The following is a 12,691-nucleotide window of genomic DNA, read 5'->3' as shown; positions in this document are numbered from 1 at the left end:
TTCAGAAACATTTACTTTAAAGAAACCCAAAATCTTTTAACTGGTGTTACTGTTAATTATATTTGGTTGGTACCGAAACCCAAATAAGACCATGCAAAATTTATATTAATAATTTTTGTATCAGCACTAACAATGTCATTTTTTAAAAGTAATTTGTAAATCGTTCTCTGAAAAGCAGACTATTAGTCTTGCTTTGTAACACTCCTCCTGTTGCTGCGAGAAGCACCTACTCCACAGAGTTGCCAAGTTTATTCCCATTGGATAAACTCCCCAAATAACATCTCAACTTCAGGTGGAACTTCCTTGGCTAGGAACAGTATAAAATGTAGAATTTACAAACCAAAGGACTAGATTAAAGAACTAAATACATTTCTAGAATCAGTGGATTGTTTGTGATGTATTATTGTGCAAAACAGGATGAACCCAGTCCCTATGTACGACAAAACCAAAGTCTGTTCCATGGCTGCTCCTAGCTGCAGCGAGAGATTCCTGCGCAAGGTTTCTGAAGTATTCCGAGTAAAGCACTCGCAACATCTTTAAAAATTCTAATTAAGCTACTCTAGATACCACTGCATTTTTTTTTTCTACTATTTAAATTCTATTACCTGTTCCTAGCAGATGGAGAACCCTTGAAGTCCTATTAATATTGATACAAACCACCCAGCGGAGCACTCTCCGACGTACAAGTGAAAGTACCAATTACCCGAAAAGTCGGCTAAGTCAAACAGAACAAATACCTACAAATAGTTCTTTTCAAAAGGAAGTTTTCAGCAGATGAAATAATTCGGGCATGGATCTGAAAAAATATGTACAATGTTATATAAAAAGAGGTGCTACGTAGTTGAATTGACAGGCAAAATCAAATTTAGAGGAATGAATTCAAGCAGTATTTAAAACCTGATACTGCAAGTAAATTTTCTGGTTGATATTAAACAATCTAAGAGATTAATTGTTTGTCTTCTTTATTTCTCCATACCAGAATCAGTAGTTGAAAGTGTATTGTTAGTTGGCAATAAACTAAACTCTATGAAATCCCCCAACTCGAAACTTTCGAGGCAAGACCGGTTGCTCTATGGAAGAATACGACAAGCAGTATTTTTACCTGAATCCTCTTCCAGGCTCCTACAGTTTGCGACCTGGGGAGTTCTGAAGGCACGGGACATTTCCCTAGGCAGCTCTCAAGTCTCTCTCGTGGCCACGTCTAGTATCGTAAGATACTGTAGATACCACTGCATTTTTTTTTTCTACTTTTTAAATCCTATTACCTGTTCCTAGCAGATGGAGAACCCTTGAAGTCCTATTAATATTGATACAAACCACCCAGCGGAGCACTCTCCGACGTACAGGTGAAAGTACCAATTACTGTAAGACTGTAAGACTCGCAAATATTTCACATCCGCAGCCACCTGCGGCAAGCGGTGCCAGTGCCTCACGTTACGCACAGAGCCACATCCTCTGGTTTGCTGGGACCCTGCCGCCCGCGAGCTTCATCTGCCTTCCTCTTACGCTGGAATAAGCAGCGAGCAGTCCCTACCGATCCCCTCATCATTTTATAGATCGCCATTCATCCCACCTGCTTCGTTTTTTAGCTAGTCCGGATCTCTCTCACTCTAGAGACATTTGTACGAAGCTGTGCCGGACGCTTAGCGTTTCCCGTTTCCCTTTTCCCTCTCTGCACCGTTACAGGTTCCTGGATACACTCTTTGAAATCGGTGACCCCGGGGCTGCACGGAGTGTTCAACGTGAGATGTGCGCTATTAATTAATGGGAAAAGCTCGGAGAAGCCGGGGGCTGGGGTTGTGCTGCGTTACCTTCAGGGGAACGACGAGGACAAAGATGCTAATGGCTTTTTGGGGTGACTGTGGAATCAGTTCTGCTAATACACTCTTTAGACTTTGATGTAAAAGCAAGATAAATTACATGAAATTTGGAGGTGACACTGGTCAGAGGATGACTAACAGACCGGTGATGTGACACGGCTGGAAAAGACGGGTTAGCTGGAGGTACAGCAGACTGAAATGTCTTCAGTTGATAATTAACACCGTTGCCCAGTGGACTGAAAAGATTCCTGTGAAACACAGTGTAAATTCCAATCACTTTCATGTGCAAGAATGATTAATTTAAGCTGGTCAGGTACAGAGTGGCGCCTTATGCAAGCAGCATGGGTCTCATTCAAAGCATAGCCTGCATTCGAAAGGAGATGGAATCTACAAAAGAAATGGATGTTTATTAAAAAGGGGGAATTAAGCTGATGAAAAACATTGTTACAGTACAGATGGATCTAAATTGAATATGAATAGATGTATATGATACACTGGGAGAATGTTTCTATCAGAGGAAAGAGTCTTTAGAGGTCTCTCCCATTTTGCTACAGTGGGGAAAGGAACGTAAATTGTTTCAAGATGGAATGTCTTAAGTTTATGGAAGGAAGGCTAAAAAGGGCACAAAGGATACGGCTAAGGCAGAACGGCTCCCATGGGAAAACAAGTATTTATGAGAAATAAGTGGGGTGTCAAGAGCACAGAAAAGACCCTGGTGGCAAGAAGAGGAAGGAGAAAGATACCAAACTTCGCGTGAGAGAAGGTGAGAGGTTCAGGTACTAGGATTTGAAACATGGGGGTTTTTGGGAAGATAACAGATATGAACAGGGGGGGGGGAAAAAAAAAAAAAGATGTTGCACCTCCTTTCCAGGAAGCTGCAGGCGCGTTAAAGAAGGATTTGGGTCATCAAGGCCCCTGCTGTACATAAAGGCGTGAGAAGGAAGCATGTGGGGCAGCCCATCCCCTCCCGGGCAGCGTGTGGGTGCGCAAGGGGCGAGCAGCCCGGGCCGCGGGGCGAGCAGGCGGGGGACGCCGCGGGGCTGCGCCTGCACTCGGTGCGTTGCCCCTTTAATTGTGTCCCCAGCCCTCGGGCGGCTCTGTCCAACGCCCACGTCAGCAAATACCTTTTGTTTCTCTCACGTTCGGGCTTCCAGGGCTCGGGGCTGCGGGACCGGCGCGTCGCCTTCAGCCAGCGCCAGCCCCGACGCGGGGCCGGGGACCCCGCATCCACCGCCCGCTGCTCTCGGCTCGGCGGCAGCCGCCCGCGGGACCCAGCCGGTAAGCGGCGGCTCTCGCACGCCGGCGGGCCGGGCAGGGCGTCGGGATTTGGGCTCGGGAGCGGCCCCGCAGCGAGCCCCGCTGCCGGGGGCGGCGAGGGCCGGCCCCGGGCTCCGCGGGCGGCGAGGGCGGCGGGGCCCGTGCGCGACGGCCGGCTGGCAGCCGCCCCGCGGAGCCGCTCGCCGCTCGGGCTGCGCGGCGTCCTGCGCGGGCGCCATTTGCAGCCCCGGGCGCGGCTGCGAGGAGCCGGGCGCGGCAACAAAGGGGCTGCGCGGGAGCGGGAGCGGGCGGCGGGGGCGCGGCGAGAGGGGCCGCGCAGGGGGGCGGCTGGGGCGCGGGGAGGCTGCGGGCGGCCGGGCCGGGAGCGGGAGCGGGAGCGGGCGGGCCACGCCGGGCGCCCGGCACCGGGCGGCGGCGGCGGCGTGGCGGGGAGCTCCCGCGGAGCCGGCGGAGCGGCAGCCGGGGCTGCGCTAAGGCGGGCGGCGCCGGGCTGCGCGCCCGGCCCGGCCCGGCCCGGCGGAGGGGAGCGCGCAGGCGGCCGGAGCGCTGGCGGGCGCCGGTGCCGCGGTCGCCGCGGCGGGAGCGGGGGCGGCCGCCCGTGAGGCCAGGAGGCGCCTCCGCGCTTGGGCGGGCGGGCCCGGCGCCGCCGGGCGTCCCGGGCTGCCCGCGGTGCGGCGGCCAATCCGGACGGGCGTGCGGGTGAGTGACGGCGGCGTGCGCCAATGGCGGGGGAGCCCGGGCCGGGAGGGCGGCGGCGCCGCGTCCCGTTTCTGGTCCCTTCGGCGTGAGGGCGTGAGCCCGGCCCGAGCGGGGCGGGCGGCGGCGGCGGCTCCGGGCTCGGCCGCGGGGCTCGGCCGCGGCTGCCGCAGGGCTCCTCGTCTCGCTGGAGGCTGCCTGGAGGCGGCGCAGCGGCCGGCGGGCCCGCACCCTTGGAGGGAGATGCTCCCAGCTGCAGCGCACGCGTCGCGCCGAATAACGTGCGCTGGTTATTTTGGCTGTTTCATCGCTCTTCTTGGAAAAAGAACGCGTGGTTGTGCATACTGTAGCTTAAATACGTTTATCATTTATTAAAGATACCGGTGAAATTGGGTCTGACATCTTTGGCTGAGTCACGCGAGGCTGAAGTCCAGAGTCTCATCATTTTCTTTGTATTTTTAGAGCGACGCTTCGTTTCATCTTTTCTGGAATGGAGATTGCTTCTCACCAGTTTCACCTCTTGCAGCAACTCAATGAGCAGCGCAGGCAAGACTTATTCTGCGACTGCAATATCCTGGTTGAGGGCAAGGTCTTCAAAGCACATCGCAATGTGCTCTTTGCCAGCAGCGGCTATTTCAAGATGCTCCTCTCGCAGAGCTCGAAGGAGGCGAGTCAGCCGACGACCGCTACTTTCCAGGCATTTTCTCCTGACACGTTTACAGTTATTCTAGATTTTGTGTATTCAGGCAAGCTGTCTCTCACCGGTCAGAATGTCATCGAAGTCATGTCGGCTGCTAGCTACCTGCAGATGACCGATGTCATCAGCGTGTGTAAAACATTCATTAAGTCGTCGCTGGACATCAGCGAGAAGGAGAAGGATCGCTACTTCAGCCTGTCAGACAAAGATGTAAGCTCAAACGGCGTGGACCGATCCTGCTTGTACAGCGCCGGCTGGAGGGCAGAAAGCAGCCCCCCGCATTCACACCTAAGCCCAGACCAAGGGACATGCATGATGGGCGGAAACGCTTGGAGCAACTTCAGCTACTATCCGACTTCTCAAAGAAATGCCCAGCAGCAGCTGTCCAAACACGAGCAAAGGCAGGATTCCATGAAGAAATCCCGGCACCTGGGACTGCAGCAACCGTCTGACATTCCTCACTATAAATCAAGCAAACTGGAGGACAGGGCTGCCGAGCCCGCTGGCCATATGGCTCAGGCGGAGGAGCAGGTTCAGATTGAAACAGAAGTTGAATCCCCTCACGTGGGATACCAGTACGGCCAAGGGGCTGACGTGATACCGAGGAGCTTGGCTGTGTCACAGCAGGAGCATGAATCGCCCCGTCCTTCTGGTAAATCCAAGTCTTCAAAAGCAGACGAGCAGTACGCGAGCATGCCCTCGATTCTGGGTGTCATGGGAAGCTGGGCTGAAGGTAAGAGTTGGCTTTAATGCTGTAGGTGCACAGTCATCTGCCAGGCGTCTGCTCTGTCCCTGAGAAAATGTGCTTTACTGAACGAGTGTACGAGTGCCAAAAATACGTCTGTGTTGTCCAGAAATGGAAGTTTGGGAAGTTTAACTCTTATTTTTTTAATAATTGTGAATGATCGAAGTACCTGGTTTATTAAAACTAGCCTTTCAAAGTACATAACCTTTCGTGTCTCTACAGCTTCATCTTGCAAATTTAAGTCATGATCTTTTGGGATACTTTTAAGCTCATTTTAATATAGCTAACGGTCCACTCCTTTTCCTTTGTTGCACTCCTATGTAATTCACAGGAAAACACGAGATCTTTGTGCTTGAAAAGAGCTACGATAATTTTTTTTTTTTTAATAAAAGTGATTTGCTATTCTGTGCATAGGATGCATTTTCCTAGAGCATTAAATCGCTAGACATGTTCTGACTTTATTTATTTTTTTAAATCACATTATTTTCTAACAGATGATCTGCCCAGGATGAGGTTCAAGTGCCCATTCTGCACTCACGTGGTGAAAAGAAAAGCAGACCTAAAGCGTCACCTTCGCTGTCATACGGGAGAGCGCCCTTACCCTTGTGAGGCATGTGGGAAAAGATTTAGCAGGCTAGATCACCTAAGTAGCCATTTTCGAACAGTATGTATTTTTAGTTACTGCATGTTTTGTTTAATGTGTAACTCTGTCTCAGCATAATTAAACAGTACAAGTGTGTCTGGTTGATATATTGACTGCCGTGAAAGAAGAGGTAATAGAAAAATAATCTGGTTTTGTTGAAGTCGATTTGAAGCATAATTTGTGTGAAAGAGGATGAATTTCTTTGATGGCTCGCAATGGTACTGCTCTGTGCAAGTCCTGTAATAGAGCTTAAGTGGGCGATTACAGCACCTGTGATGGTTTCATTTAACGTTTGATGACTGTCTCTCAAAATGAGTTAGCGCTACCATTTGACGCTACTCCAGCCCTACTTTTTGTCACCTTAAAGAACGCTTCTTTGTGGGTACAGTATCAAATTTATTCATTTTGATTTTTCCCAGATTCATCAGGCTTGTAAGCCTATCTGCAGAAAGTGTAAACGCCACGTGACCGAGCTAACAGGACAAGTGGTCCAAGAGGGGACACGACGTTACAGACTCTGTAATGAGTGTTTGGCTGAGGCTGGCATAGACAGTATTCGCATTGACTTGGAGGCCGAAGCACCCCTTGAATTTCCACAAGACGGGGATAAGGATTCCAGGTGGCACTACGGGGAAGACAACAGATCTGATGTGGAGATTGTGGAGGATGGGTCAACCGACTTGGTCATTCAGCAAGTTGATGACAGTGAGGACGAAGCAGAAGAAAAGGAAGTAAAACCAAATATTAGGTAGTTGCAAGACAAGAATTAGGAATTCCATGTAAGAGGGAGAATGTACTGTCGTGACCCTACGCCCTCCACCAGCCTGCTGTTACCGTACAGAGACATACTGGTTTCTTTTGAACAGGTCCAGACGTGCGTGTATTTATGGACGTGCCACCGAGTCCATTCTGAGTTTTGTTATCAGAATACCCATACTTTGCTTCATTAGGAAGGACCCATTCTTAAATGAAATAACAGATGAACAGGGAAACTGAAGTACTACGTGGATAACTTTTTATAGTAGACAATGGGTCACTTCTGAAAACCTCTTTCAAGGGAGTGAGGTCTAAATACTTTAAAACACACAGTACTGTAAATTGCCCACTTTTTAAACTTGTAGAGATGTGGGTTTTATATGTAATATCATCTGGCGATAAACAAAGTATAAGTAGCCCGCACACCAGAATATAAAGAAAACCTCTCTGCAGTATTCAGAAATGAAGATAATCTTCCATGAAATTTCATTAAGTCTTCACGTTATGATAAGGAAAAAAGGTAGCTAATTAAGAAACAGCATATAAAAATATTTTAGCACATTCGTCTGGAAAAGCACTTTCTTGTAAAATTTATTAGAATAAGGAGAATCTTTAGCAGATCATTAATTCAAGACCTATTTCTTTACAAGAAAATAAACACATGATGCTAGTCCTAGTCAACACATCAGAGATGAAATGATTACAAATACGGATCGTTAATTGAGGCCAGTAGAGGTTTTATTCATTCTGAAAATTGGGAACTCGGACTGGGGTATGTTTTAATAAGCACTAGTAAAATACTCTCTCTTTTTTTTTTTTTAAAAAACAACTTCTCAAAAGTGCCAGACTGACATGAGTGGCAGCCCTGCGTCCACAGCATTGCCAACGGCAGTGTCAGCTTCTCCATGCCAACGTGAAGGAAACAATCCTTACAAGGTTACTGTAGCTGTTGTTTTCTCTGTTTGTACCCCATTTTATTTGCCAATAACAGTGGCAGAACAATTTGTACAGTATATATACTATATCACTAGAAATGGAACTGATGAGATTTTCCATCTGCAACCATTGACTGCTCTTGTTTGTATTGACCTGTACTCAATTTAAACTGATGAGTTTTAAGATGGAGTCATTATCAATTTATATATTCCTAAAGTCATTCAGTCACCCAGAGAATATACTTTAACCTTTTTCAGTCTGTACTATATGCCAGTGAGAACAAGATATACTGGAAGTTCTGACATCATCGTATTTGTGTAATTTTACCTACAATTAGACTACAAAAGATGAAATGACTAACAGTGAAGAAAGTTTACTTCTATAACAAAATAAGCCACTTTGTTTTGTTACTTAGTGAGTTTATCTTAACCAGCACTGTAAACAGGAGAGGAGCAGAAGTCCGCTCCTGGGGTGCTTTTTGTCTGCATTTGCTTGGACAGACCTGACTATTAATACAGTCTTCATCCCGTGATCATTGAACTCAATGGGTATAGGCTTAGAAAACTTGGGTTTTTTTCTTTTTTACAACTTTGTAAGCATGTTTGGCTGAAACCCGGGATTAATTACAGAACAATCCCATATATATGCTATATAATCTCCTTCCCAGGGACAGCTAAAAAGTCATTATTTTATTTTTATTTGTGTAAAAACTGTATAGCCTTATTAGCGTCATCATTACCAGGGAGTGCAGCGCTCTCGTGACAGGCTGCAGCTCTCTTAAATGACAGCTCGAGCGCTTCCTCCTGAGTTCCCAGCGTAGGCATTAAGTGCCCTTCCCCTCAAACACGCAGGGCTGTGCAGAAGCAGCCTGCTTCTATGTCCTGAGGAGGCAAGAAGACGTATTTTATTGCTCCGACAAAAATTATTGTCCATTGGCTTAGACTTGGGGAGGGGGGGCGGAAGGGGGGAACTTACAAAACTTTCTGATGACCCATATGAAAATATCTTCTCCAGATAAGACTTAACACTTGCCTCGATTTTATGTCACACTTTGGTCAGCGGTCCACAAAATGGACTTGATGTGAAAACAGCTGGTTCATTTCTTGGAGCTTATTACTCCTAAAATGCCTACTATTAAGGAATAATAAGGAATATTCCTGAGCAACCTTAACTAAATCAAATACAGAACAAAGAAATATATAAAAGAATATGGAATGACTTCGATCAAATTTCAAGAGAAAATGCTTGCTGCAATCAAATTTAACAGATTTTTCCGTTTCCCTTTACATTAAACAGTATGTGCAATAAATTCTAGGTATCGGTGCCTGCTGTCCCAGAATACAAAGTGGCTGGGGTTAGTCTGTGTGTGTGTGGGGATGGATTCAGGGGAGGGGAAAAGCAAGTATCACTCTAGACCTGAAATCTTAACTGCCAACCGTGAAGGTGAGACTATTAAGTGTTTCTGTATACTTAGGGCATTTTTAGAAGCAAAGGGACTTTTGGATCAATACTCAATCTAATTAGATGCTGTAAATCTAAGAATACTGAGGACCAGATGCTTCAGAAAAAGATGTGAAGTGGCTATAATGGGCAAATGGAATAATCTATCCATATGAAGACATTTACTTTTTAAATATAGGCAGATTAATTGTTGATTTGCCTGGCAAACAAGGGTTTTTACTGTTTTTATACATTATTGTTATTCTCAGTAGCATAACTAGATATCTGTAGTCATTTTTAAAGTATCTTATTAAGCTTGGAGTTTTAGCTCAAGACTGCGATTCCCACAGGTCAATTACGTTTTGTATTTTAAAAAGGTTACCATTTTTACATTTGTTGCCTTAATTTCAGTTGTTGTTCCCTTATTTTTGTATTGCAAGACAAGATAAATGTTAAGTGCCTTATATTTTCTACGTCCTTCATTTTACATAGCCAGTCATATATTTTGCTTGTTTTTCTCTAAATGAAAGCAGTCCTATTTGTTTTCTTTCCATCTCCTTGCATTGCCTCTGATGACTGTCTTCTTCATACTCCTGTTAGGATCACATACCCCTCCTTAGCAGAAGTAACATTTTTGTTCTTTTCAAGTTATTGTCACCTCTGTGCCTGGCAGGATCATGGAGCAGGTCCTCCTGGCAACTGTGCTAAGGCACATGGAAAATCAGGAGGTGACTGGGAGCCAACATGGCTTCACTAAGGGCAAATCACGCCTGACAAATTTGGTGGCCTTCTACGACGGGGTTACAGCGCTGGTGGATGAGGGAAGAGCAACTGACGTCATCTACCTGGACTTGGGCAAAGCATTTCACGCTGTCCCGCACGACATCCTTGTCTCTAAACTGGGAGACATGGATTTGACGGGTGGACCACTCGGTGGATAAGGAATTGGCTGGATGGCCGCGCTCAAAGAGTTGCGGTCAACAGCTCGACGTCCCAGTGGAGGCCGGTGACGAGTGGCGTTCCTCAGGGGTCGGTATGGGGACCGGCGCTGTTGAACACCTTTGTCGGCGACATGGACAGGGGCATCGAGCGCACCCTCAGCAAGTTTGCCGACAACACCAAGCTGTGCGGTGCGGTCGACACGCTGGAGGGAAGGGATGCCACCCAGAGAGACCTCGACAGGCTCGAGAGGTGGGCCCGTGCGAACCTCATGAAGTTCAACAAGGCCAAGTGCAAGGTCCTGCACATGGGTCGGGGCAATCCCAAGCCCAATACAGGCTGGGCGGAGAAGGGATTGAGAGCAGCCCTGAGGAGAAGGACTTGGGGGTGTTGGCTGAGGAGAAGCTCAAGATGACCCGGCAATGTGCGCTTGCAGCCCAGAAAGCCAACTGCATCCTGGGCTGCATCAAAAGAAGCGTGATGGCAGGTCAAGGGAGGCCATTCTGCCCCTCTGCTCCACCACCCACCGCGCCCAGCTCTGGGGCCCCCAGCAGAAGAAGGACATGGCCCTGTTGGAGCGAGTCCAGAGGAGGGCACGAAGATGATCCGAGGGCTGGAGCCCCTCTCCTATGAAGACAGGCCGAGAGAGTTGGGGTTGTTCAGCCTGGAGAAGAGAAGGCTGCGGGCAGACCGCACAGCAGCCCTCCAGTACCCGAAGGGGGCCCACAAGAAAGCTGAAGAGGGACTTTTTACAAGGGCGTGATAGGACAAGGGGTAACGGCTTTAAACTGAGTCTAGTGGAAGGTGTCCCTGCCCATGGCAGGGGGGTTGGAACCAGGTGATCTTCAAGTTCGCTTCCAACCCAAACCGTTCTATCATTCCATGAAAGCAGAGACCATATAGGGGTTTTCCCACAGAATTTAATTGACCTGACAATAACTGATTTGAATGTGTTGCTTTTTGAACTTTGCCACGTCACAAGTAGGACACCTTGTTTTATCTTTAAACACTGGAGACCTCTATAGAACTGTACTGAATCCTGCTAATACTGATCCATTCAGATTGGTTCTGTCCTGCCTCTGTACATCCAAATCACAGTCCGAGAGGTTTAAATTGTAGGGTTGGAACGGGCTGTTCAGAAAGCAGCCTCAGAGATGGTTGTTGGCATTCAAGAATTGGCTAGACAAAGCCATGGCTGATCAGATCTTGATCTGATCTTGGTGCTGGCCTTCTTCCTGTGGGAGGTGGGACTGGAGACATTCACAGCTCCCCTGTGACCAACAGTTCTGAGATTCCTCTCAGATTGGTTTTTGCTTTTTTTTTTTGAAGTATTTTTTCCTTGTACTTCTTTCATCTTCTTCATGTTGCTTTGAATGCTGTTAAATACTACTTCTTAATGCATGTTTTGATTATTCACTGGTTTTCAATACATCATTCTTTTGTCATTTGGTTTCCCGTTCCCTGTTTCACCTGATAACATTGGAGGGATGTCCACTTCAAGAGACGTTCCTCTTGTACACCTCTACTTTCTGTGCAATCCTAGTGTCTTTGTCCTTTTCTCTCCTCTGTCTGTCCTTTGTCACTGAAAGCCTGCCTCTTTTTGCTTGGCTTGTGTTTGTCGTCGTGTTCACAAAACCGCAGTCAAGAGTGAAGACACAGAGTCATCCTCCTCTGTTTAGTGTCTCACATTTAACTATCCTTGTTTTCTGACAATTATCTTGCCGTCCTTTCAAAGGCTGAAACACTGAATTAAAAAACATTTATCTTTCCCCCTCTTCAGGTATTTCTTACAGAATTCTACCTGCCACATAAACTGACTTGTGTGATACGTGATTAGTTTTTCTCCTTCACATCGTATCCTGTTTTTTGTTTTGTATTAAATTATCTAAACTTCTGTACTTACTGTCCCCCAAGATGATACTTGTCCTTATCTTAAAGGGTTAGGGTTGGGGTTTTTTTTCCCCAAAAAATTAATAATAAAAAAAAGCAGACCCCAAAAAACAACCTCAGAATGAATCTCCCTTTCCAACCTTTTGGTATATATTCTATTCTAAAGAACTGAGATGAAAAAAAAAGAAAGCAGAAATACTGATTTAGAGTGAGCTTTGAAAACATCTGTAAGCCCACAGATCCCTAGCAGAGGACTGACACTGACGTGTATCATCCTTCCTTTACTCCCGGCTCTTCAGAAGAAATACTCCATCCTCCAGGATTTTGGGATCCCTCTCAATTTTTTGATAATGATAACTTAGAAAAAAAAAATCTGTTGGATATAAAATTATGGACTATACTACATTTCTTCCCTGAAGCATCTGGTCACTGTCAGAGGTTATCCCATTACCTAGCCGTGCCAATGTCCACCTTTCTTGTATTTTGGTCTCTTAGTCTGCAGAAATACTTGGCTTTGAACTTCAGACAGCCTACACAGGGGCTAATAGCGCTATCTTCAGCCCCATTTATAATTTAAATGGACCTTGATTTAGCGGAAAAATGCCTGACCTACCATCTGGCTACAGCTGCGGCGATGACTGTGCCCGGATCCCAGGATCCCCCTCTGATGATCACTGGCATCTGTCTACATGATGACAATGCTGTAGAGTCGAACGTCTATCTAAAACCGTAACTACTGAGGGCTAGCGGAGTCCAGATTTGTGTTAAGTGAGGATTACAGCTAAACTAAACTTGTTTAGTTGGATTTATCCTAAAAAAAAGGCTTTTTAAAATTCTGTTTTAATCGAAGC

General features: G+C 46.8%; 1 protein-coding gene across 1 annotated transcript; it reads left to right on the top strand.

Annotated features, from left to right (window-relative positions):
- Positions 1-4,284: 4,284 nt before the first annotated feature.
- Positions 4,285-6,631, top strand: LOC104024472 (zinc finger and BTB domain-containing protein 8A). The gene is made up of 3 exons (XM_009481987.2): positions 4,285-5,134; positions 5,731-5,900; positions 6,299-6,631. Exons 1-3 carry the CDS (start codon positions 4,285-4,287, stop codon positions 6,629-6,631), a joined length of 1,353 nt encoding a protein of 450 aa, XP_009480262.1.
- Positions 6,632-12,691: the final 6,060 nt, after the last annotated feature.

Source organism: Pelecanus crispus, chromosome 16, assembly GCF_030463565.1.
Source record: "Pelecanus crispus isolate bPelCri1 chromosome 16, bPelCri1.pri, whole genome shotgun sequence".
Classification (NCBI taxonomy): domain Eukaryota; kingdom Metazoa; phylum Chordata; class Aves; order Pelecaniformes; family Pelecanidae; genus Pelecanus; species Pelecanus crispus.
This window is presented reverse-complemented; position numbering and strand designations above follow the sequence as displayed.

Bases quoted from the DNA above. Each gene is read 5' to 3' on its own strand.
- LOC104024472 (XM_009481987.2), top strand. From the start codon at position 4,285: ATGGAGATTGCTTCTCACCAGTTTCACCTCTTGCAGCAACTCAATGAG. The intron at 5,135-5,730 runs GTCCTTCTGGTA...ATTTTCTAACAG, and splicing joins GCAGGAGCATGAATCGCCCC to ATGATCTGCCCAGGATGAGG. The intron at 5,901-6,298 runs GTATGTATTTTT...GATTTTTCCCAG, and splicing joins TAAGTAGCCATTTTCGAACA to ATTCATCAGGCTTGTAAGCC.